At 45.7% G+C, this 25,810-nt stretch overlaps 1 protein-coding gene across 3 annotated transcripts in view; it reads right to left on the reverse strand.

Annotated features, from left to right (window-relative positions):
• The window catches only part of phrf1 (PHD and ring finger domains 1), a 62,088-nt gene that overhangs the window by 24,360 nt on the left and 11,918 nt on the right, over window positions 1-25,810 (reverse strand). For 2 of the 3 annotated variants that reach the window (XM_078415459.1, XM_078415460.1), the window contains exons 4-7: window positions 22,631-22,827; window positions 19,574-19,657; window positions 18,756-18,877; window positions 381-472 (exon numbers count right to left, since the gene is read on the reverse strand). In XM_078415459.1, coding sequence (XP_078271585.1) covers window positions 381-472; window positions 18,756-18,877; window positions 19,574-19,657; window positions 22,631-22,827 — 495 coding nt within the window. Of the gene's footprint in view, window positions 1-380; window positions 473-7,910; window positions 8,031-18,755; window positions 18,878-19,573; window positions 19,658-22,630; window positions 22,828-25,810 lie in introns of those variants that run through there. The other variant, XM_078415461.1, reaches the window with a different exon arrangement.

The raw sequence follows: 25,810 nt of genomic DNA on the forward strand, positions 1-25,810 counted from the left end.
ACCAGCTCCACCGCTGATGACCCACGACTCATTAGGGTCTGAAGAAGGGTCTTGACCTGAAACGTCACCCATTCCTTCCCTCCCGAGATGCTGCCTGACTCGCTGAGTTACTCCAGTATTTTGTGTCTACCTTCGATTTAAACCAGCATCTGCAGTTTTTTCCCTACTCTATAGGGTCCAGCAGGGACGTCTAGTTCCTGCTCCACCATAATACGGACTGTCGTCTGCATTAACTACTCTGAGGGAAAGGGGCAAAATGATGGCACCCAGGCTGAAGTGCTGCTCACACTCTGAACCAAACTGAAACCTGCACATGCAGTCCATGCAATTCCAGCACAGAACGAGCATCCTCCTGCTCGCACCAGCTCACTTTCACTTACCAGCTGTGGGATTGTTGTCAGCACATTCTGGACAAAACCATTCTTCCACTGGGACAGTGTGAAGGGCAGGAGTGAGACAGTCCAAGTGATACCTGTAACAAAACGGTGACATAGCCTGGATCAGCAAATACCCACAGTGCAGATGAGTTGTACATGTGGCATGCAGACACGACAGAGCTAAACTATTCATGAGGTAGCAGTGAATACTTCCCAGCAGATCAGCAACCCCCAAACAGAAGGGGTCTCAACCCAAAACGTCACCCATTCCTTCTCTCCAGAGATGCTGCCTGTCCGCTGTTACTCCAGCATTTTGTGTCTATCTTCGATTTAAACCAACATCTGCAGATCCTTCCTTCCCAAACAGAAGTAGCTCATTTACAACTTAAGATGACATTTGTAGGCAGGCAATAGAAAGAGCTGCCTCTATGCACAGCCAAAAGCCACACTAATTGTGTGGCTGCACGGAGTGATAAGTGTCATTTCATCCTCCTAACTGAATACAGGAAGGTGCTCGATGGACTGAATGCCCTCATCTGTTCTGACATTGCTTCTATAAATCATGAACCCTTCAGAAGTTGGGGGGCAAAGCTTCCAAGGTTTGCGCACAAGGATTGTCATATTTAAAACACACAATGTCCGTTTCAAAATCTGTAAAGTTCCTGGCTCCAGGTTTTCTGTGCTTTGTTTCAGAGCACTGGAGCCTAACCACTGTTCAACCAGTTCCCTGATTAAAGACCAACATGTTCCCTCAGTTTATCTTTATATTTTACTACTTCATCAAGTAATTAATTGCCCTCAATATGAACTTGCACAACATGTCAAGACATGAATCAACATTTACAATGCTTAAACATCTTTTACATTCTTTGATTTTGAATCTCTAAATGGCAAACACGAGGAAATGGGACTAGCTCAGATGGGGCATCTTGGTTGGCATGAATGAGTTGGGCCGAAGGGACTGTTTCTGTACTGTATGACTCTATCTGTAACAGATTTGTGGACCGGTGCCCTGGGCTCAGGCCCAGCAAAGAGTTAGCACGGTTAAATGTGCAGTATATCGCAATGGTTCCATAGCAACTCCCGACACTCAAAGTATTGTAGCGTGTGATGGGACCACTCCTCTGCATTTACATCGTCACGGTCATGGAAATACGTGCCTAGGCAGAATGCTATGTCAGCACATGGTTCCATCATAACAGCATTCGTTTTCAGACGGTCAGTCACTGTCCCAGGTTCAAGAAAGGTCGAGACACCACCCCACGGCCACCAGAGTGCTTACTGTCCTGATTGGCAGCAAAGTAGCAACAGAGCTGTGGTAAAATGGGGCATTACATTATGGTTGATTTGTTCCTGGTCTCTCAGGCCTGATCTTGCATTGTACCCTTTTTGTCTTCAGTATCCAGAGGCATTTCGCAAACAAGATTGATCAGTTGCGAAATTGAAAGAAAAGGCAACCATTATCATCAAAGACCCACACTGCCCTGGCCACGCTCTCGTCTCACTGCTACTGTTGGGAAGAAGGTCCAAGAGCCTGAAAAGCGCAACCTCCAGATTCAAGGACAGCTTCTCTCAGTAAACAACAGACCCTTGAACAATGCACAACACTAACCTCTACAACTATGGACTGTGTCGCTGGTTGCATTGGACTTCGGGACTACCGACTTGGATACTATTATGGATACCTAGTATTACAGTTATTAGTTTATTGTATTATGATTATTGTGTACTTATCTCTGTGTCATTGTGTTAATGGGCCTGGCAAGCTGCAGCACCGTTATGTGGCTGGTAAATATGACAATTAAATAGTTTTGACCCTTGAATCTTGCTAGTTTGTCACTGCAGAATACATAGATTAATGTGTTTTAATTAATTAACAGGCTTCCTCAGAAACTGAAGATGAACAAAAGACAGGCGACTTTGACCAAAGATACTGTGCCCGATCAACCATCAGGCCCACAAGTGTGTTGTTTGGTAACAAGGTGACTGCATTGGGCAGTTCATTTTTAAACAAAGCACATCCCCACGTTAAAGAATAAAGATAAGGTGACTAATGGAGCAGATCTGATAAGGGGACTCAAGGTAAAAGAGCCATTAGGAGGCAGTGATCATAATATGATACGTTTTACTCTACAAATTGAGAGGGAGAAGGGAAAATCGGAAGTGTCAGTATTACAGTATAACAAAGGGAATTACAGAGGCATGAGGCAGGAGCTGGCCAGATTTGACTGGAAGAAGGCCCTAGCATGGAAGACGGTGGAACAGCAATTCCTGGGAATAATGCAGAAGTTGCAGGATCAAATTATCCCAAAGAGGACGAAAGATTCTAAGGGGAGTAAGAGGCACCCATGGCTGACAAGGGAAGTCAAGGATAGCATAAAAATAAAAGAGAAGTATTACATAGCAAAGAAGAGTGGGAAGCCAGAGGATTGGGACTCGTATTAAGAGCAACAGGTTAACTAAAAAGGCAATAGGGGGAGAAAAGATGATGTACGAGGGTATGCTAGCCAATAATATAAAGGAGGATAGTAAAAGCTTTTTTAGGTATGTGAAGAGGAAAAAAATAGTCAAGGCAAATGTGGGTCCCTTGAAGACAGAAGCAGGGGAATTTATTATGGGGAACAAGGAAATGGCAGATGAGTTGAACCGGTACTTTGGATCTGTCTTCACTAAGGAAGATACAAACAATCTTCCAGATGTTCTAGTGGCCAGAGATCCCAGGGTGACAGAGGAACTGAAGGAAATTCACATTAGGCAGGAAATTGTGTTGGGTAGACTGATGGGACTGAAGGCCTGATGGTCTGCATCCCAGGGTACTTAAGGAGGTGGCTCGAGAAATCGTGGACGCATTGGTCATCATTTTCCAATGTTCTCTAGATTCAGGATCAGTTCCTGTGGATTGGAGGTTAGCTAATGTTATCCCACATTTTAAGAAAGGAGGGAGAGAGAAAACGGGAAATTATAGACCAGTTAGTCTGACATCAATGGTGGGGAAGATGCTGGAGTCAATTATAAAAGACGAAATTGCGGAGCATTTGTATAGCAGTAACAGGATCGTTCCACGTCAGCATGGATTTACGAAGGGGAATTCATGCTTGACTAATCTTCTGGAATTTTTTGAGGATGTAACTTGGAAAATTGACAGGGATGTGGTGTACCTCGACTTTCAGAAAGCCTTCGACAAGGTCCCACATAGGAGATTAGTGGGCAAAATTAGAGCACATGGTATTGGGGGTAGGGTACTGACATGGATAGAAAATTGGTTGGCAGACAGAAAGCAGAGTGGGGATAAATGGGTCCCTTTCAGAATGGCAGGCAGTGACTAGTGGGGTACCGCAAGGCTCGGTGCTGGGACCGCAGCTATTTACAGTATACATTAATGACTTGGATGAAGGGATTAAAAGTACCATTAGCAAATTTGCAAATGATACAAAGCTGGCTGGTAGTGTGAACTGTGAGGAAGATGCTATGAGGTTGCAGGGTGACTTGGACAGGTTGTGTGAGTGGGCGGATGCATGGCAGATGCAGTTTAATGTGGATAAGTGTGAGGTTATCCACTTTGGTGGTAAGAATAGGAAGGCAGATTATTATCTGAATGGTGTCAAGTTAGGAAAAGGGGACGTACAACGAGATCTGGGTGTCCTAGTGCATCAGTCACTGAAAGGAAGCATGCAGGTACAGCAGGCAGTGAAGAAAGCCAATGGAATTTTGGCCTTCATAACAAGAGGAGTTGAGTATAGGAGCAAAGAGGAACTTCTGCAGTTGTACAGGGCCCTAGTGAGACCGCACCTGGAGTACTGTGTGGAGTTTTGGTCTCCAAATTTGAGGAAGGATATTCTTGCTATTGAGGGTGTGCAACGTAGGTTTACTAGGTTAATTCCCGGAATGGTGGGACTGTCATATGTTGAAAGACTGGAGCGACTAGGCTTGTATACACTGGAATTTAGAAGGATGAGAGGGGATCTTATCGAAACATATAAGATTATTAAGGGGTTGGACACGTTAGAGGCAGGAAACATGTTCCCAATGTTGGGGGAGTCCAGAACCAGGGGCCACAGTTTAAGAATAAGGGGTAGGCCATTTAGAACGGAGATGAGGAAAAACTTTTTCAGTCAGAGAGTTGTAAAAGTGTGGAATTCTTTGCCTCAGAAGGCAGTGGAGGCCCATTCTCTGAATGCATTCAAGAGAGTGCCAGATAGAGCTCTTAAGGACAGCGGAGTCAGGGGGTGTGGGAAAAAGGCAGGAACGGGGTACTGATTGAGAATGATCAGCCATGATCACATTGAATGGTGGTGCTGGCACGAAGGGCCGAATCGCCTACTCCTGCACCTATTGTCTATTCCCTGCCCTCTCGACATCCCAAAGCATTTTACTGCCCATGAAATTAACCCTTTCTAGCAATCTAAGAAATGCAACAGCCGAACTGTGTCCAGCAAGCTCCTGTAAACCACATAATGGAAACAGCGTGGAAGGCCACTCGACCCATCAAGTCACCGCTAGCTCTATGCAAGAACAATCCTTATCCTCTTTCCATATCCTTTCAGATATTTATCCAGCTCCTTTTGAACTGAAGCAGCCCAGTGTATTCCCAACTCGAACTATCCCGTGTGGACATACATTTTTGTCACTTTTGCTAACCATAACCTTTGTTCTATGCTCCATGATTGATGCACCTTCTGTCAATGGGAACAGTTCCTCTCTCTCTCTATCCTCCTGCATTTAAATCCCTCTCAACCGTTCCTCTTCCAAAGAAAATGACTGCAACTTCTCCATATCCTCATAATTGAGTTGCTCGTCGTTGGAACCAGTCAATCTCTCCTGCACCCTCTTTAAAGACTTTGAATCTTTCCAAAAGTGCGGTGCCCAGAATTGGACACGGTATTCCAGGTTTAGACAGGCCAATGTTTTTCGAAGGATTACCGTGACTTCCTTGCTCTAGTGCCCCAAACATAAAGCCTCGGATCCGTTGCTTCTTAAACCACTTTCCTCACCCATCTTACCACTTTCAACATAGTGTGCACTTATATATATATCAGACTCCCCGAAGTTTACAACTGCACCCCTCACAGCTCACTGCCCACCCCATTCTGCATCATCTGAAAGCTTACAAATTATGGCCCGTACAAATTATTAAGCTTAGAAATGATGGCCAAGTACAAATTATTAAGAAAATTACTGTTCCTTCCACCAACCTGTGGGAACTCATTGGAAAGATAGGAAATGGGCATAGGTAGAACAACCTTTCAGTACCGACTTCACACCATTGTACGTGCATGTGTTACGAATACTTCAAAACCAAAGTTCCTCACCCCACACTGAATTAGATATTCTATGATTCCTTTACTAAGAGCATTTATTGATCAATCCTGACACACCACCATTATAACCTCCTCTCCATTCCAATGAGACAATCTCTCACCACGACTGTCTTTTTCCTGTATAGTGTTAGTTCTCTATCCACATAGCAACGTGATGATGACCAGACCATTAGTTCTTATGAAGCTGGTTTGGGGATAGATATAATCCACAAACTAGCTGTGTTAATTCTCAGGCAAAGCACAAAGTGCTGGAGGATTTTAGTGGGTCAGGCAGCACCTGTGGAGGGAATACACAGATGACGTTTCAGGTCGGGTTAGGACTGAGAAGAGTTAAGACCTGAAACGTTTCCTGTCCATTTCCCTCCAGAAATGTTACGTGCCCGCTCAGTTCCTCAAGTACTTTGTTTTTTTGTTCAAGATTCCAACGTCTGCAGTTCCTGTGTCTCTCCACACTGTGTTATTCTCAACTGAAGTTAAAGAGCAGCACTGTTTTGGTGTGAACCTCCCGTAGTAATAGGTTCAGATTCAGTTGAAACACGGTATTCAGTTCTGGCCTTTGCACATTGGGAGGGACTGGCAGATTCACCAGGATGGCACTGGAGCAATCAGTGTTAAGCACATTGTACGGAGAACTTTCTGGGAACAGGGTTTGGGATCCACCTTGTGAGGCCCAGTTGTGAACACCTCCACTGGTGGGACCACTCCAGCAGGTGGACCACACCAGCAGGTGGACCACTCCAGCAGGTGGACCACACCAGCAGGTGGACCACACCAGCAGGTGGACCACTCCAGCAGGTGGACCACTCCAGCAGGTGGACCACTCCAGCAGGTGGACCACTCCAGCAGGTGGACCACTCCAGCAGGTGGACCACTCCAGCAGGTGGACCACACCAGCAGGTTGACCACATCAGCAGGTGGACCACTCCAGCAGGTGCAGCCCTAGGATCAGTGAGGGGAGGGCAGGATGGTGGGCAAACACAGGGCGGATTCAGTTTGATCCAGCCCAATGTGCTGACATTAATTGCCGAAGCTGTGAATGCTACAGCCCTGGGGGTGTGGTAGAAGAGAGGGACCAAAGAGTACAAGTACATAGTTCCATGAAGGTGGTATCATTGCTATGTATGGTGGTGATGAAGGCTTCTAGCTCACTTGAGCACAGGCTAGAGAGGTTGGGACATTATCTCACAATTGCACAAGATGTTGGTGAGGCCATGATTTGAGAATTGTGTTTAGTTTTGGTCACTGTTATAGGATGGAGTGCTGGAAAGAGTGCAGAGGAGATTTACAATGATGTTGCCTTGACTCTTGGGATTGAGTTATGGAGAGGTTGGGTAGGCTAACACTTTATTCCTTGGAGCACAGGAGAGCGAGGGGTGTTTTTATACAGGTATATAAAATTATGAGGGGCATAAATGGGGTGGAAACCCGGGTTTGGGAAATCAGGAATTAGAGGGCATTGGTATAAAGCCAGGGGGGAAAAATTAGCAGAAAACCAAGGGGCAACTTTTTCACACAGTTACAATAATAGACAGGTAACGCCTTTTAAACGACACTTGGATAGGAAAGGTCGAGAGGGACATGGGGTCAAATGGGACTGGCTTAGACAGGATACCTTGGTCAGCATGGACGAGTTGGACTGAAGGGCCTGCTTCCGTGCTGTGTGACTATGACAACTGATATATTAGATTTCAACTATTCCTTTTTGTAGAAAAATACAGAATGAAAATAAGGGCCATAAAACACTTCATAGAAGAAATCTTGAACTCTCTCTCTGACCCAAAAAGCTGTCCGTTTGGAAGTGTCAAGGCGGAAATAGATTGACTTTAGTTTGGAGAAGTTATATAGTGCAGGCCAGTCAATGATGTTTGGATGACAAACATGATTTCACTGGCTGGCAGGAAATTTAAAGGTCAGAACTGCGTACTGATGCTCCCTGTCGACACTTGATGGCACTGAGGGATTCCATGATTCTGGGGACTGGGCAGCAAGCTAGGGTGCAGAGTGCATTCAGGCTTGGCCTTACTACATCAGAGCAGTTTGTGGGGCTCTTTCTCAGCTCCTCGGTGGATCTCGCTGGGTGAGAGCATCAGCTGAGTATATTTATACGCCCAGGTATTCTGCCACTGCTTTACTAACACAGGCTCCGTTCATTTGTAAGCAAGCAGCCAGCTGCTGTGATAGCTCGAGATGAGCAGACATTGCCTTTCGCACTCACCCCTGTAGCTTGGGAGAAGGAGCTGAGGTTGACATCAGTGGAGTGCCTTTGGCCACCTCCCTCAGGTCTTTGGCTGCTTCTTTTAGGTGCAGTTCAGCCGCGTTCTAACTGAACGGTGGAGCAGGCTCAGGGGGCTGAGTGGCAGATACGGAGGAAAAGCCAGACGATCAGCTGACTGATCAGCTCCTCCACGTCTGGTCATCTTGTCGGCAGGAAGCCCACGACTATCCAGCTCTAAAGAGAAAGACATTGCTGACAGCCCCGACTCCCACTCATCTCCTATTATCAAAGACATTCTTGCAAATACCAGCACTGAGTCACTGTTTAGACACCGCACTGTAATGCTGCTGTGTTAAACGACATTCATGCGTTAAACGACAGGGCGTGTAGCGTAGGTTTACTAGGTTAATTCCCGGAATGGCGGGACTGTCATATGTTGAAAGACTGGAGCGGCTAGGCTTGTATACACTTGAATTTAGAAGGATGAGAGGGGATCTTATCGAAACATATAAGATTATTAAGGGGTTGGACACGTTAGAGACAGGAAACATGTTCCCAATGTTGGGGGAGTCCAGAACCAGGGGCCACAGTTTAAGAATAAGGGGTAGGGCATTTAGAACGGAGATGAGGAAAAACTTTTTCAGTCAGAGAGTTGTAAATCTGTGGAATTCACTGCCTCAGAAGGCAGTGGAGGCCTATTCTCTGAATGCATTCAAGAGAGAGCTAGATAGAGCTCTTAAGGATAGCGGAGTCAGGGGGTATGGGGAGAAGGCAGGAACGGGGTACTGATTGAGAATGATCAGCCATGATCACATTGAATGGTGGTGCTGGCTCGAAGGGCCGAATGGCCTACTCCTGCACCTATTGTCTATTCTCATTCATCTACAGTATTTTGCCAACTCTTTAATGCTTTGTGGCCAAACAGCAAAATACAGAATTCAGCAACATCCCACTACCCATAATACAAGACAATTATACTTTTTAGTTCTATTTTCCAATATACTGCCTATTATAAACAACCCAGCTTCGAACAGCACAAAGATCACCTTAACCACGTGTCAATGCTGCTGCCTAGTAAAGCTGCCCAGATATATTATGCATCAATCGTAGAAGGGGCTGAGTCATACAGCGCAGAAACAGGTTCTTCAGCCCAACCTGCACAACCCAATCAGGTTGCTAAACTGCGCTAGCTCTATTTGCCTGCATTTGGCTCACTTCACGCCAATCTTTTCCTATCCATGTACCTATACAAATGTCTTTTAAATGACGTTATAGTACCTGCCTTTCCCACTTCATCCATATACCCACCACCTTCTACAGTGGGAAAAGGTGCCCCTCAGGTTCCAATTATCCTTCCCCTCTCGCCTTAGACATATGCATTCCCCTACCCTGCGGGAAGGACCGGCTGATCACCTTATCCATGTCAGAGAGTGAAACAGTGTGAAAACAGGCTTTTCGTCCCAACTTGCCCACAGCAACCAACATGCCCCATCAACACTAGTCCCATTTTCCTGCGTTTGGCCCATATCCCTCTGAACCAGTCCTATGAATGGTGTCAAGTTAGGAAAAGGGGAAGTACAACGAGATCTGGGTGTCCTTGTACATCAGTCAAAGTATCAATCAGAAAGTAAACATGCAGGTTCAGCAGGCAGTGAAGAAAGCTAATGGCATGTTGGCCTTTATGACAAGAGGAGTTGAGTATAGGAGCAGAGGTCCGACTGCCATTATACCGGGCCCTGGTGAGACCACACCTGGAGTATTGTGCGGAGTTGTGGTCTCCAAATTTGAGGAAGGGCATTCTTGCTATTGAGGGAGTGCAGCGTCGGTTCACGAGGTTAATTCCCGGGATGGCAGGACAGTCATATGTTGAAAGAATGGAGCGAGAGGGCTTGTCTACACTGGAATTTAGAAGGATGAGAGGGAATCTTATTGAAACATATAAGATTATTAAGGGATTGGACGTGCTAGAGGCAGGAAACATGTTCCCAATGTTGGGGGAGTCCAGAACCAGGGGCCACAGTTTAAGAAGAAGGGGTAGGCCATTTAGAACGGAGATGAGGAAAAACCTTTCACCCAGAGAGTTGTGAATTTGTGGAATTATCTGCCTCAGAAGGCAGTGGAGGCCGATTCTCTGGATGCTTTCAAGAGAGTTAGATAGAGCTCTTAATGATAGCGGAGTCAAGGGATATGGGGAAAAGGCAGGAACGGGGTACTGATTGTGGATGATCAGCCATGATCACAGTGAATGGTGGTGCTGGCTCGAAGGGCCGAATGGCCTACTCCTGCACCTATTGTCCCAGTTCTATACACTCACCACAGCCCTGTTCTACAACATTCACCACGGCCCTGTTCTACAACACTCACCACAGCCCTGTTCTACAACACTTACCACAGCCCTGTTCTATACACTCACCTGGGCCCTGGTCTACAACACTTACCACAGTCCTGTTCTACAACATTCACCACGGCCCTGCTCTACAACACTCACCACAGCCCTGTTCTACAACACTCACCACGGTGTAGACGATTGTCTAAATGGGGTGAGAATCCTGAAATCTGAGGTGCAAAGGGAGTTGGGAGTGCTGGTGCAGGATTCCCAAAAAGTTAATCTGCAAGTCGAATCAGTAGTAAAGAAGGCACACACAACGGCTAGCATTTATTTCAAGAGGGCTAGGATACAAAAACAGGGATGTAATGCTGCGGCTGTGTAAGGTGCTGGTCAGGCCACATTTGGAATATTGTGAGCAATTCTGGGCACCATATCTGAGGAAGGATGTGCTGGCCCTAGAGAGGATCCAGAGGTTTACAAGAATGATCCCAGGAATGAGTGGATTAACATATGATGAGCGTTTGACGGCACAGGGCCTGTTCTCACTAGAGTTCAGAAGAATGAGGGGGGACCTCAGTGAAGCATACCGAATAGTGAAAGGCTTGGATAGAGTGGATGTGGAGAAGATGTCAGGCCGCAGAGGGTGGCAGGCACTACCGTTCCCTCCCATTGCACCCAGCAAGTAGCAGGAGCTTCGGCTAAAGTCCAGGTAGACCAGAGCACTGGATAGAGTGGATGTGGAGAGGGTGTTTCCATTAGGGGGTGAGTTTAGGACCAGAGGTCACAGCCTCAGAATTGAAGGACGTTCCTTTAGGAAGGAGATGAGAAGGAATTTCTCTAGTCAAAGGGTGGTGAATCTGCGGAATTCTTTGCCACAGAAGGCTATGGAAGCCAAGTAAATGGATATTTTTAAAGCAGAGATAGATAGATTCTTGATTAGTACAGGTGTCAGGGGCTATGGGGAGAAGGCAGGAGAATGGGGTTTGGAGGGAGAGATAGATCAGACATAATTGAATGGCGGAGCAAACTTGATGGGTCGAATGGCCTAATTCTGCTCCTATCACTTATGACATGACTTATGACGGCCCTGTTCTACAACATTTACCATCATCACACTCAATACAGCCCTGTTCTACATCACTTAGCACGGCCCAACTATTTGCTGTGTAAGACCTGCCTTGCTTTCTTCTACCAATATGCATTGCCATATGAAACTATAGAAGCTGAATAGAAAATTGGCTTAATAGAAGGAAGCAGAGGGTGATGGTGGAAGGTTGCTTCTCGGACTGGAGTTCTGTGACTAGTGGTGTGCCTCAGGGTTCGGTGCTGGGCCCGTTACTGTTTGTCATCCATATCAATGATTTGAATGAAGACATGCACGGGAAGATTAGCAAGTTTGCAGATGTTACAAAAATGTGTGGTTTACAGATAGTGAAGATGGTTGTGAAAAATTACAGCAGGATCTTGATCAATTGGCCAAGTGGGCTGAGGAATGGTTGATGGAATTTAATGCAGAAAAATGTGAGGTGTTATAATTTGGGAAGTCTAACATGGGCAGGACCTACACAATGAATGGTCGGGCTCAGGGCAGTGTTGTAGAGCAGAGGGATCTAGGAGTGCAGATGCATAGATCCCTGACGGTGGAGTCGCAGGTCAAAACGGCTTTTACCACATTGCCCTTCATCAGCCAGAGTATTGAGTAGAGAAGTTGGGAGGTCGTGTTGCAGTTGTATAAGATGTTGGTGAGGCCACATTTAGAGTATTGTGTTCAGTTCTGGGCACCATGTTATAAGAAGGATGTTGTCAAGCTGGAAAGGGTACAGAGAAGATTTACGAGGATGTTGCCAGGACTAGATGGTCTGAGCTATACGCAGAGGTTGAGTAGCCTGGGACTCTATTCCTTGGAGCGCAGGAGGATGAGGGGTGATCTTATAGAGGTGTATAAGATCATGAGAGGAATAGATCGAGTAGATGCACCAAGTCTCTTGCCCAGAAGAACCAGAGGACATAGGTTTAAGGTGAAGGGGAAAAGATTTAATAGGAATCTGAGTGGTAACTTTTTCACACAAAGGGTAGTGGATGTATGGAACAAGCTGCCAGAGGATGTAATTGAGGCAGGGACTATCGCAACATTTAAGAAACAGTTAAACAGGTACATAGATAGGACAGGTTTGGAGTGATATGGACCAAATGCGGCAGGTGGGACTAGTGTAGCTGGGACATGTTGGCAGGTGTGGGCCTGTTTCCACACTGTATCACTCTATTTCTCAAAACCACAACTGTATGGGCAGTAACATGTTATCCAGGCTGATAGTGCAGCACGACACAGATGAAGGGGCAATCCTTTGAACGCTCCACCTGCTCTTGCAAATGGACATAAATAATTCCAAAGCTTTTATTCCCATTGTCCTGGGCCTGATATTTATTTCACTAACAGCAAGAAAACTGTACAACATGGCCATATGCACATGTGCTGCAAAGCAAACTCATCAGTAGTGCTTCATTGTAAACAATTGTGAGATATCCTGAAAGGATATAAAGGCAGTACCAAGCACAAAGGTTTCCAGACACATTCATCATTGTGCCATCATTTTTATTAAACCTTTACTATAAACTAGAAAATCATTTCAATAAATCTAATCAGAGAATTTTCATGTTTCAGTTCTATTGTTTTGGCTTCAAAACCCGATTGATCTATTTTCACAAATTAAGAGAATGGTTTGTACCTCATAAAACTGCTATAGAGTCATAGGGGCATAGAGCACGCAAACAGGCCCTTTGGCCCAACGTCCATGCTGACCAAGATGCCCCATCTAAACGAGTCCCATTTGCCCACATTTGACCAATATGCCTCTAAACGTTTTGACTCATGACTATTTATGTACCTGTCCAAAAGACTTTCAAATGCTGTGTTTGTTATTGTACCTGTCACAATTACTTCAACTGGCAGCTCGTTCCATATACCCTCTGTGTCTCTCAGATTCCTATTAAATCTTTTCCCTCTCACCATAAATCTATAGTTCTTGACTTCTCTACCCTGGTAAAAGGCTCTGTGCATTCATCATATCTATTCCCCTCATGATCTGATTCACCTCTTTAAGATCACCCCTCATCCTTCTGGGCACCAAGCAATAAGTCCCATCACGTCCAGCCTCTCCCTGTAGCTCAGGCCTCAGGTCCTGGCAACATCCTTGTAAATCTCCTCTGCACACTTCCCAGCTTAAAGGCATCTGTCCTGAACCGTCGCTGCTGTGATAGAGCATGCACAGCACCCCACTAAAGTTGACCAACACCCGCTAACATCAATCTAGATCCTAAACCAAGCACCTGCATGCAAGTCCTCTCAGCTTTTCCTTTACTAATTTTACTTCTTTACAAGAAAGCTGCCTGGATTAGAGAGTATTAGCTATAAGGAGAGGTTGGACACACTTGGATTGTTTTCTCTTGAACATAGGACATTGAGAGGAGATCTGATAGAAGTATATAAAAGGCATAGATAGAGTCCGAATCATTTTCCCCAGGGTTGAAATGTCAAAGACCAGAGGGCATAATTTTCATAAGGTCATAGGTGATAGGAGCACAATTAGGCCATTCGGCCCATCAAGTCTAATCTGCCATTCAATCATGGCAGATCTATCTTTCCCTCCTAACCCCATTCTCCTGCCTTCTCCACATAACCTCTGACACCTGTACAAATCAAGAATCTATCTATCTCTGCCTTAAATATATCCACTGACTTTGCCTCCACAGCCTTCTGTGGCAAAGAATTGCACAGATTCATCACCCTCTGACGAAATAAATTCCTCCTCATCTCCTTCCTAAAAGACGTTTTAACGTCAGAGGACGAAAGTCTAAAGGAAATATGCAGGGCAATTTGTTTAGAGTGGCGGGTGCCTGGAACATGCTGCCAGGGGTGGTGGAGGCAGATATGATAATGGCGACTAAGAGGCTTTTAGATGGACACATGAATATGGGGGGGAATGGAGGGACGGCATCATATTCAGCATGGACATTGGGGCAGAACGGCTGCACTGTTCCATGTTCTTTGTTAATTCCCACGTCCTGTTTTATAATGGCCTTTGCGGGAAGAGAAGAAAATTCCAGGCAACTTCTTCAAGAATGGAGGTGCTCCAAATGGAGTAAATACAGAGGGAAAGTCCCAGCAAATGTCCTTAACTGCCTCCTCCTCCCAGTGGTTGCAGAGATCCTCTGTCCATAGAGGTTCCTCTGATTGACCTTTACGTTTACAATAATTCCAAAGTGAATACAGGGAACAGATCTTTCTTAAGTTCACCAAGTCTTTGACTCCATCAACCAAGGGAGGATGGAAAACTCTCTCAAACTAAAGCCAGCATCGTATGCAGACAACACTCGTTCCAGTGTGCCAGCACTGCCTAAAGCTAACTGAGGAAAAGCGTGTTTCATGATTTAATCCTCACACCTGGCACAAAGCTCGTGAAGTAGCATTGATCCACCCCCTGTCTATCTCAGGGACAGGGACAACCTACAATACAGACGTCAATGCTTCCTGCTCCATCCTCCAACTCCATCCACAGTGACAGCATCAGTGCACTCTTGCAGCAAACAGCCCCAGGACTGAAACATTGACCATGCTGAACCTGCTCTGATGAGCCAGGTAGTCAGCCTGCTTGAAATCCAACAACCAAAACAAGTACTCTGTTCTGTTCTGCTGTGTCAAAAATGCTCCACTTTAAGGATGTTTCTCAAAGGCTTCTTCAAAAAGGATTATGTCCGCACCAACTCATTGGACCCTCTGGCCAAGGGGTACGGGAGGAGCATCCAGGGGGTTCTGAGCCCCAACAAGTCTCGACAATGGGAGCACACAGAGGGGGAAGTACAAACAGTAGAATGAGCACTCAGTTTCCCCAACACTCCTTCCCCATCAAGCACTATCACTGGGGCAACCTGTGGACTTCACATTGACCTCATCGGTCAGCTCAGAACTGATAGAAGCAAGTCACACTAGACTCCAAGATGCCTACGTAAACAGATCAGGTTGCCATTACTCTTCTCCCCACCATAACCACCCCACTGTGACCATCATAGAGTAGTTACAGCACGACCAGTTTACATGACAGCTTCCCGTGTAAATGTGGCCAGACAAATTTATAATGGAAATGTATACAGGACAGAGTGCAATGTTTAAAATGAAAGGAGACATGAGAGGAGACTTGTACTAATCACTCCCACCCCACCACAAACCCACACTGCACTGACCTCAATATGCTTTGTGTAACAGTGGCTGACAACCAATCACCCATTAGAAATTGCTTGTGCATGCAGAACTCAGACATAAAACTTCCCTTCTTGCTGTAATGACGTAAAATCAAGTCTGATGTCAGCATTGTAAACAGAGAACTATGTAATCTGTCTGTATGTGTGCTCCATGCAACGGCGCAGGGTCTGCACGGTGCCCCATGCAACACTGCAGGGTCAGGCTGCAACAGCATTGTTTCCACCCCTTCCTCCCTTCTCATTGTATCCCCTGGTGCACTCGGGTAGCATGATGAGCAAAACCCTGCTGGAGGAACTCAGCAGCTCAGGCAACATCCGTGGTGGGAGATGGACAGATTCCTCCTCTTCCCTCTTTATCAAATAGACAGTCAATATTTCACTCAAGACCTTTCATCTGGAATCAGAGTCCAGACCCAAAATGCCGACTGTCCATTTCCCTTCAGATGTTGATCCATTGGGATCTTCCAGCAGTTTGATGTTTGCTCCAAATCCCAGGATCTGCAGTCCTTTGTGTCGCGATAATGTTAGTCGGAGAGTTCATAGATTGTGCTTCAAATACTACTTTACAGAGTGAGTACTTCGATGTTGGAGCCCACATGCAGATTTACTGCTGATACCACCAATACTCCACTGAAAGCTACAATGTGTTTTGATTAATTATTATAGTGAATAATGTCATTATCCGTAAGAGAAACAGCCAACTGATGAAGGAACCTGCAGACTCTCGGGGAGTGGACAGTCAGGGTTAAGGTATAACAGGGATAGTGGGGCCTCTTATCCCAAAGTGTATAAATAAACTATAAACCTTGACCTTCAGAGCTGAAATATGAACGATCAGGTAATGTTGCAGTTACATGTATGTAATTATTGTCAAATAATAGTTATCATTTAATATTTTGGGAACATCAAATATTAAAAAGACACAAAATCCTAGAGTAACTCAGCGGATTGGGCAGCATCCCTGGAGAATACAGATAGGTGACGTTTCACAGAGTGCTGGAGTAACGCAGCGAGTCAGGCAGCATCTCTGGAGAACATGGACAGGTACATTTCACAGAGTGCTGGAGTAACTCAGCGGGTCAGGCAGCATCTCTGGAGAACATGGATAGGTGACCGTGGGGAGTAATCCTTCTGTGCTCCACAGTGTCCAATTTTATTGTTCTCCAACCCTGCACTGCCCACTTCTATCTCTTTCCCGACATCCACAAACAGGACTGCCCCGGTAGACCCATTGTTTCCACCTCACCTTCTCCAAGTTAAAGGTATAGCCATGGGCACTCGCATGGGCCACACTATGCCTACTCACATTGAAGAGTCCCAGTTCCAGGTGTACACTGACACGATCCCCCAATCTTTCTCTGCTACATCGATGACTGCATTGGGGCTGCCTCCTGCACCAGTGCTGAACTTGTTGATTTCAATAATCTCGCTACTAAATCCAGGTGAAATTGATTATCTCTGACATCTCTCTCCCTTTCTTTCTTGATCTCTGTCTCCATCACAGGGGACAGACTTTCAATTGATGTCTATTCCAAAACTACCAACTCGCACAGTTATCTGGACCACAATTCTTCCCACCCTGCCTGTTGCAAAGGCGCTATCCTCTACTCTCAACTCCTTTGTCTCCGCTGCATCTGCTCCCAAGATTAGGCTCTCCATTCCAGGACATCCGAGATGTCCTCTTTCTTTCGTAAATGTGTCTTCCCCACCTCCCGGTTGTCATAGATGGATCCCTCACCCGCGTCTCCTCTGTGTCCCGCAGTTCTTCTCTCACTCCCCCTCTACCCAGACTGAACAAGGACAGAGTTCCCCCCTGGTGCTCACATTTCACCCCACCAGTCTCCACATCATCCTCTGACATATTTGTCATCTCCAACCTGTTTCCACCACCAGTCGCATCTTCCCATCTCCACCCCTTTCTGTCTTCTGCAGAGACCACTCCCTCCTTGGTTCTCTCATCCCTTCCCACCCAAATCACCCCCTCCCCAGGTACTTTCTCCTGCAACTACAGGAGATATAACACCTGTCCCTCCCTCACCTCCATCCAAGGACCCAACAGTCCTTCCAGGTGAGACAGAGGTTCACATTCACCTACACTAACCGCATCTACTACACCCGGTGTTCCTGATGTGGTCTCCAATACATCGGTGAGACCTATCGTAAATTCGGCCAACATTTTGCCAAACACTTACTCTCGGTCAGCCATGGCCAACTGGATCTCCTGGATGCAAACCAGTTTAACTCCCCTTCCCATTATTGCCCTTGGGTCAGGCAGCATCCCTGGTGAACACGGATGGGTGACGTATTTGGTAACCTGACCTGCTAAGTTACTCCAGCACATTGTCTTTTTTGTAAACCAACATCTGCAGTTCCTTGTTTCCTCATACCGACCATTCTGTCCTGGGCTTCCTCCATTGCCAGAGGGAGGCCATACACAAACTGGAGGATCAGCATCTCATATTTGGTGTGCGTAGTTTACAACCCAAAGGCATGAACACTGAATTCTCCAATTTTAGTGAACTACAAGCCCTCCTCCCCTTTACCTTTCTCCTCCACACCACCACCCCCCCCCCCCCCGTTCCCCCGCTGCACAGGCACCTATTTCCCCCTCCCCTTCCACCAACATTCCTTCCTCTAGCTTCACAATTCACAACTCTTCAATCATTTTGTCTCACACTTTCTATCTTTCATCATTGACCTTTGTCCTAACTATCTGCCTATCAACCCCTCCCTCCCCCCTCACCGCTGTGCACCTATTATCTGCTAAACTTCGTCCTGTCCCTCCTCTCTTCCAGCTTTCTCCTCCCCCCTGCCCCCCACATCTGGTTGAAGAAGGGTTCCGACCCAAAATGTCGCTGATCCATGTTCTCCAGAGATGCTGCCTGACCTGCTGAATTACTCCAGCACTTTTTTACTCCAGCTATTTTTGTAAACCAGCACCTGCAGTTCCTTGTTTCAACATCAATGGCAACTGTGTCTGAAGCCTATTATTTCTGCAGTGAATTATAAGCAAGAACGTAGGCAATTGCCCTATAAAACACATTCACTACTTGAGGCAGAAGTGATGCCGTCCTCAGATAGGCCAAAGGATCAGAAAACAGTGAGGGAAATGGTTCCCAGGGACTATTAACTAAAAAACTGCTCTCCAACAGTGCTGAACTTTGGATAAACAATTGACATCAGATCGGCAGAGTAATTAAAGCAATTGCCTACGTCTCCACATAGCTTTAGATTAGCGCCACATCCAGCTGGTTACATACCCCGCATCACAACCATCACAGAGGAGAAGGCTATCTTCCCGGTCACTCCGTCCACACACCTCACAGTTTGTCACGTCCTCTTGCCCCTCTTCATTGTCTTTGTTAGGGTTTAGTACTGGAAGCTTCAAAAGAAATTTAAGGTCTTAGTAATCATATGTCTGACAAACTTATCATACCTCAAGGGCGGCACGGTGGCGCAGCGGTAGAGTTGCTGCCTTACAGCGCTTGCAGCGTTGGAGACCCGGGTTCGATCCTGACTACGGGTGCTGTCTGTGCGGAGTTCATACTTGGCCTGCATGAGTTTTCTCCGAGATCATCGGCTTCCTCCCGCACTTCAAAGACGTACAGGTTTGCAGGTTAATTGTTTTGGTAAATGTAAAAATAATCCCTAGTGTGTGTAGGGCAGTGTTAGTGTGCGGGGATCGCTGGTCGGCCGAAGGGCCTGTTTCCGCGCTGCATCTCTAAACAAAATTAAACTAAACTTATTTGCTGCACATGTCAGCTCTCAAAGGGGTGAGGTTGTGAAGCAAGTCACAGTGCAGGGAGGTGCATCACATTCATTTGTACAAGTAAAATAACATTCTATTACATCAACGACAGAATGCTAAACTAGTGTTAGCCAGGGCTGCTTACATGTGCATGCCTGGTTAGGACAGGATCACCTACCAGCCTCTCCTGACTGGTACCAAGATTCACACACGTGCGCAAAGTTCCCAACACCACCATGACAAACAGAATGTTTACCAATCAGAACTGAATGAGGAAAAATAGAAATAGCTTCTCCATTTATGCAATAAACAATTAGCATACCAACTCACCTTCTTTAAAACTGTCCCTCCAAAATGTGTACGAACACAGATGTGCTTGAAAGTGATTCGATCCACAGGACATGAATTGGCATTCTGTTGGAGAGATAGATTGAAAAACCCCATCAGGACATTTCCTTTTACTTGGTAAAGGTGACATTAATCAATTTGCTTTGTAATTTTATGACTTGTTCCACGTGGAAGGTGCATGCAAGGAACTGCTCGCTGATACCTGTGCTTCTATGTCTGGGAGCAAGCATTTCAACAGCAACTTTCACCTCCTCAGGAGGTCCCTAAGCTCTTTACACGCAACAGAATAGTCTTGGTGATTGTACAAACACCCACACACTTGAGCACAAATATATTGGTGTTGTTACACTGTAGATTACTTTACATCCCGTCAGCCTAGCTTGCTTATGCCGGCCCAAAGTGCCACCCTGGGCTTGTAATATCTGCCTGTATTTGACCCATATCCTTCTAAACCTTTCCTATAAACCTGTTCCAAAGTAGTTAATTGTATCTGCTTCAATAGCTTCCTCTTGCAGCTCATTCCAGACACAATCTTCCCTGAGGTGGATGGGATGTGGGTAACTGAGCAAAGAAAGGCATTGCACATCCTAATCTCTCTAGAGCAGGCAGTGGTGCTTGCCTTCATCAGTAGGGGCATTGAGTGTAAGTTACAGCTTCAGAGGGCTTCGGTAAGGCCACATTTAGAGCATTGTGTGCAGTGATGATCATCCCATTACATGAAGGATCTGAAGGCTTTGGAGAGGGTGCAGAAAAGTTTTACCAGACTATTGCTTGGATTAGAGGGGACTAGCTACAAGGTGAGGTTGAACAAACTTGGATTGTTTGCTCTGGAATGTCAGAGACTGAGGGGAGACCTGATAGAAGTATATAAAATTATGCCAAGCATACAGATAGGGGAGACATTCAGAACTATCTCCCAGGGTGGAAATGTCAAAGACATTTATGCCACCTTAGGACATAGCTTTAAGGTGAGAGGGTATTGACATGATGCCAGGTTAAACTAATCTCCTCATCCCTGCATGTCCATGTGCCTATCCAACAGCCTCTTAAATGACACTATCGTATCTGCCTCCACGTTCCAGGGTTCAGTCACTGATCTAATTCCACTCATGGCTGAAGCAGTTTCTGGTTGACTAAATGTCACCTCCTCAAATCGCTGGGAGATTCAGCAATTATAACCTCCTAGGCCTGCTCTAATCATTTAAAAGGAGAGGGAAATGTCCAGGTTTTAATCACCCCGAACCCCCCCCGCTAATCTGGATATTCATTTTCCCTGATCCAAGGAGATTCATGGCCTCACTGGGCTGTGGAGAGTATACATTGCAATACATGAGGAGTATACACTGCAGATATACACTACACACAGTATACACTGTATACGCTACACACAGTATAGGCTACACAGTATAAACTACACAGTATACACTACACAGAGTCCACACAACACACAGTATACACTGCAGATATACACTAGAGTATAAACTACACACAGTATACAATACACAGTATACACTATGCAGTATACACTACACACAGTATACACAACACAGTATACACTGCACAGTATACTACACACAGTATACACTACACTAAACACTGCAGATACACTACACAGTAGCACAGTATGCGCTACACAGTATACGCTATACACAGTATACGCCAGTGTACACTACACACAGTATACACTACAGTATACGCTACACACATTATACGCTGCACACGGTATACGCTGCACACGGTATACGCTGCACACGGTATCGGCTGCACACGGTATAGGCTACACACGGTATACTCTACACACGGTATACTCTACACACGGTATACTCTACACACGGCATACTCTACACACGGCATACTCTACACACGGCATACACTACACAGTATACACTACACAGTATACTTTACACACAGTATACACTACACACAGTATACTCTACACACAGTATACTCTACACACAGTATACTCTACACACAGTATACTCTACACACAGTATACTCTACACACAGTATACTCTGCACACAGTATACGCTGCACACAGTATACGCTGCACACAGTATACGCTGCACACAGTATACGCTGCACACAGTATACGCTGCACACAGTATACGCTGCACACAGTATACGCTGCACACAGTATACGCTGCACACAGTATACGCTGCACACAGTATACGCTGCACACAGTATACGCTGCACACAGTATACGCTGCACACAGTATACGCTGCACACAGTATACGCTGCACACAGTATACGCTGCACACAGTATACGCTGCACACAGTATACGCTGCACACAGTATACGCTGCACACAGTATACGCTGCACACAGTATACGCTGCACACAGTATACGCTGCACACAGTATACGCTGCACACAGTATACGCTGCACACAGTATACGCTGCACACAGTATACGCTGCACACAGTATACGCTGCACACAGTATACGCTACACAGTATACGCTACACAGTATACGCTACACAGTATACGCTACACAGTATACGCTACACACAGTATACGCTACACACAGTATACGCTACACAGTATACGCTACACAGTATACGCTACACAGTATACGCTACACAGTATACGCTACACAGTATACGTTACACAGTATACGCTACAGTATACGCTACACAGTATACGCTACAGTATACGCTACACACAGTATACGCTACACACAGTATACTCTAAACACAGTATACACTACACACAGTATACATTACACAGTATACTCTACACACAGTATACTCTACACACAGTATACACTACACACACTATACACTAAACAGTATATGCTACACAGTATACACTACACACGGTATACACCACACAGTATACGCTAGTGTACGCTACACAGTATACGCTACACAGTATACGCTATACACAGTATACGCTGCAAACAGTATACACTACAGTATACACTGCAGATGTGTGGAATGGGCTGGATGCAGCAGATGTCTGTCAATAATTAAGCATGTCTGTAGCATCATAAAGTTAACAACAGTTCCACAGACAACGTTGTGTGGCTCAGACACTCACCTTTGCCCATTCAAGGATGCAGTCAAGGCAGAAGTAATGCAAGCAGTTCTCTGGAGTCCCGATGGCCTGATCCCGGAAGACATTCAGACAGATTGGGCAATTCTCTCCCTCTTCATCGGAGCTGCTGGCCCACTTTTCCCCAGAGCCCAGCTTCTCATTGGCAACTCCTTCAGCACCACCTTCAGCCTCATTGCCATCTACACAGTCACGAAAAGAAAAGAGGTTTTTACAAAATTAAATTTATTAATTAGCCAACAACACCACTGCTGTTGGCTAAAGGATGGGCGGTGAGTTAGCATGCAGGATTGAGGCAGCACACCTGGCTGATGATGCTGCAACAACCACTTCTCGCTTAATGGCAACTCAAGTGGAAGTGAGGATCCCACACCCAGTTTTCATTGTGGCTCGGCAGTGGAGAGTGTCAGCAGCTTAAAATTCCTGGGTGTTTACATCTCAGATGGCCTGTCCTGGGCCCAGCAGAGATCTAATCACAAAGGTGGTGCACCAGCGCCTCTACTTTATTTGTTAGATTTAAAGTGTTTTGACCTGTCACCGAATACTTGAACAACATTCTACACAAGATACCATTGGAAGGTATCTTGACCGGTACATCACAGCCTGGTACGGCAATTCTAACGCACAGGAGTGCAAGAGGCTGCAGATAGTGGTAGTCTCAGCCCATTCCATCACGGGCACAGACCTCTCCACCATTGAAAGCGTCTACACCAGGCGCTGCCTCAAGAAGACACAGCATCCATCATCAAGGATCCCCACCATCCAGGCCGTACTTCCCACTGTTACCCTGAGGCAGGAGATATAGAAACTGAAGTCCTACACCACCAGGTTCAGGAACGGCTACTTTCATACAGTTTTGGAACTGACCTGCACACACCTAATCCTACCTCAGCAACACTCTGGGCCACCTCAGGCACGACCATGCACTTGTTTCTCACTGTGTTGTGCACTAATGTCTTGTCTTTTTTCCCCACTGTCTTGTATAATGTTTGTGTTCCTGTAATGCTTCTGCAAGCAAAAATGTTATGATTCCTGTACCTCACTGCACTTGCACATGTGACAATAAATTCAACTTGGTTTGACCTGATTAACAAAATTTCTATTAATCTACTTTGAATCACAATGGAGCACAACAGTGACAGCGCAATAACAATCGCCTGCATTTAGAAGGCATCTTTAACATAGTAAAACCAATTGCCATGGTGCTACACAGTAATGTTATTCCAACCTACACTGATACCAAGCAGCTAGCAGGTTATAACTCTTTCCTGGTAAATATGCACTTAACTCCAGATGATCTTCAAGCAGCTACTTCATCACTGAAGCTGGTTGTGAGCTGGTTACCAGGGCACTGTGTACAACAGAGTTTCACATTGTAAACAGCACCAGTGACAAGCTAGCCTGATCAAGCTGGACAACCCCCATACCTGGCTATCTAAATTGTTGGTCAGTTTGAGTTCCATCATCTGCAGACTCTTGTGTCTCCAATTGACACAAATATTTGTGAATATCTGATATGGAAACATTGAAAAACATCAAAGAAGCACATTTCCAATTAAAACAATTGTTAAATGGGGAAATGTGGGACGTCTGTCCCTGGCACTGAACTCTCGGCTTTGGGAAATCACCAGCAATTCAAAGTAGTTCTATAATGCTCTGTTCCACAATGCTCTGCTCTTTCATGTTCCCAGCACCTGGTTTGGTTTCCCAAAATACAACCCTCCCACTTATCCAAATTAAAGTCCATTTTGCTATTCCTCAATCCACCTAGCCAGCTTATCAAGATCCTGCTGTATTTCTTGATGATCGCCATCACTGTCTACAATATCACCTACTTTATTGTATTCTGCAAACTTACTAATCATACCTTGAAGAATCATACCGAGATGCTGCCTGACCTGCTGAGTTACTCCAGCATTTTGTGAATAATAATTCAAATTGCTGGTAGAGTTGACAAACAGTTGACAAACAGCACTGATCACTGAGGTACACCACTAACCACAGTCCCCAGCCTGAAAAACAACCTTCCACCACCATCCTCGACTTCCTATCATGAAGCCAGTTCTCCAGTCAGTCAGCTAGCTGTCCCTGGATTGCATGAGATCTAACCACAGCAGCCTATCGTGCCTGACACAGCCTGCCCTGGTCGTCGACTCCTGTGCTCCGGCACATTTTTAACCTACAGTCAAATTTGTACAAATGAGCTGATTCATACCAACTATCCCATGCAATGTCAGTGACCACACATCTGCCAGCCTTGGAGGAAAGTGATAAAGGCACTGGGCAGAGGCCCAAGTCTGCTATCAGCCAGCAGCAGCTATCCTAGGTCATAAGTGATAGGAGTAGAATTATGCCATTCGGCCCATCATGTCTACTGCCATTCAATCATGGCTGATCTATATCTCCCTCCTAACCCCATAACCTCTGACACCTGTATTAATCAAGAATCTATCTCTGCCTTAAAAATATCCACTGACTTGCTTCCACAGCCTTCTATGGCAAAGAATTCCACAGATTCATCACCCTCTAACTAAACAAATTCCTTATCTCCTTCCTGAAAGAATATCCTTTAATTTTAACACTTCTATGCATTTCATGGAAATAAGTGCCTAGGCAGAATCATATGTCAGCACATGGTTCCATCATGACAGCATCCGTTTTCAGACGGTCAGTCACTGTCCCAGTGTTAAGGAAGGTCGGGACACCACCCCATGGCCAGCAGAGTGCTTACTGTCCTGGTTGGTAGCAAAGTAGCAACAGAGCTGCAATAATATGGGGCATTACATTATGGTTGGTTTGTTCCTGGTCTCTCAGGCCTGATATTGCATTGTGCCCTAAAAGACCATCCTTTAATTCTGAGGCGATGACCTCTAGTTCTAGACTCTCCCACTAGTGGAAACATCCACGTCCACTCTATCCAAGTCTTTCACTATTCTGTATGTTTCAATTAGGTCCCCCCTCATTCTTCTAAACTCCAGCGAGTACATAGACAATAGATGCAGGAGTAGGCCATTCAGCCCTTCGAGTCAGCACCGCCATTCAATGTGATCATGGCTGATCATTCACAATCAGCACTCCGTACCTGCCTTCTCCCCATACCCCTTGATTCCGCTAGCCCTAAGAGCTCTATCTAACTCTCTTTTGAATGCATCCAGTGAATCGGCC

The sequence above is a fragment of the Rhinoraja longicauda genome, chromosome 18, assembly GCF_053455715.1.
Source record: "Rhinoraja longicauda isolate Sanriku21f chromosome 18, sRhiLon1.1, whole genome shotgun sequence".
Classification (NCBI taxonomy): domain Eukaryota; kingdom Metazoa; phylum Chordata; class Chondrichthyes; order Rajiformes; family Arhynchobatidae; genus Rhinoraja; species Rhinoraja longicauda.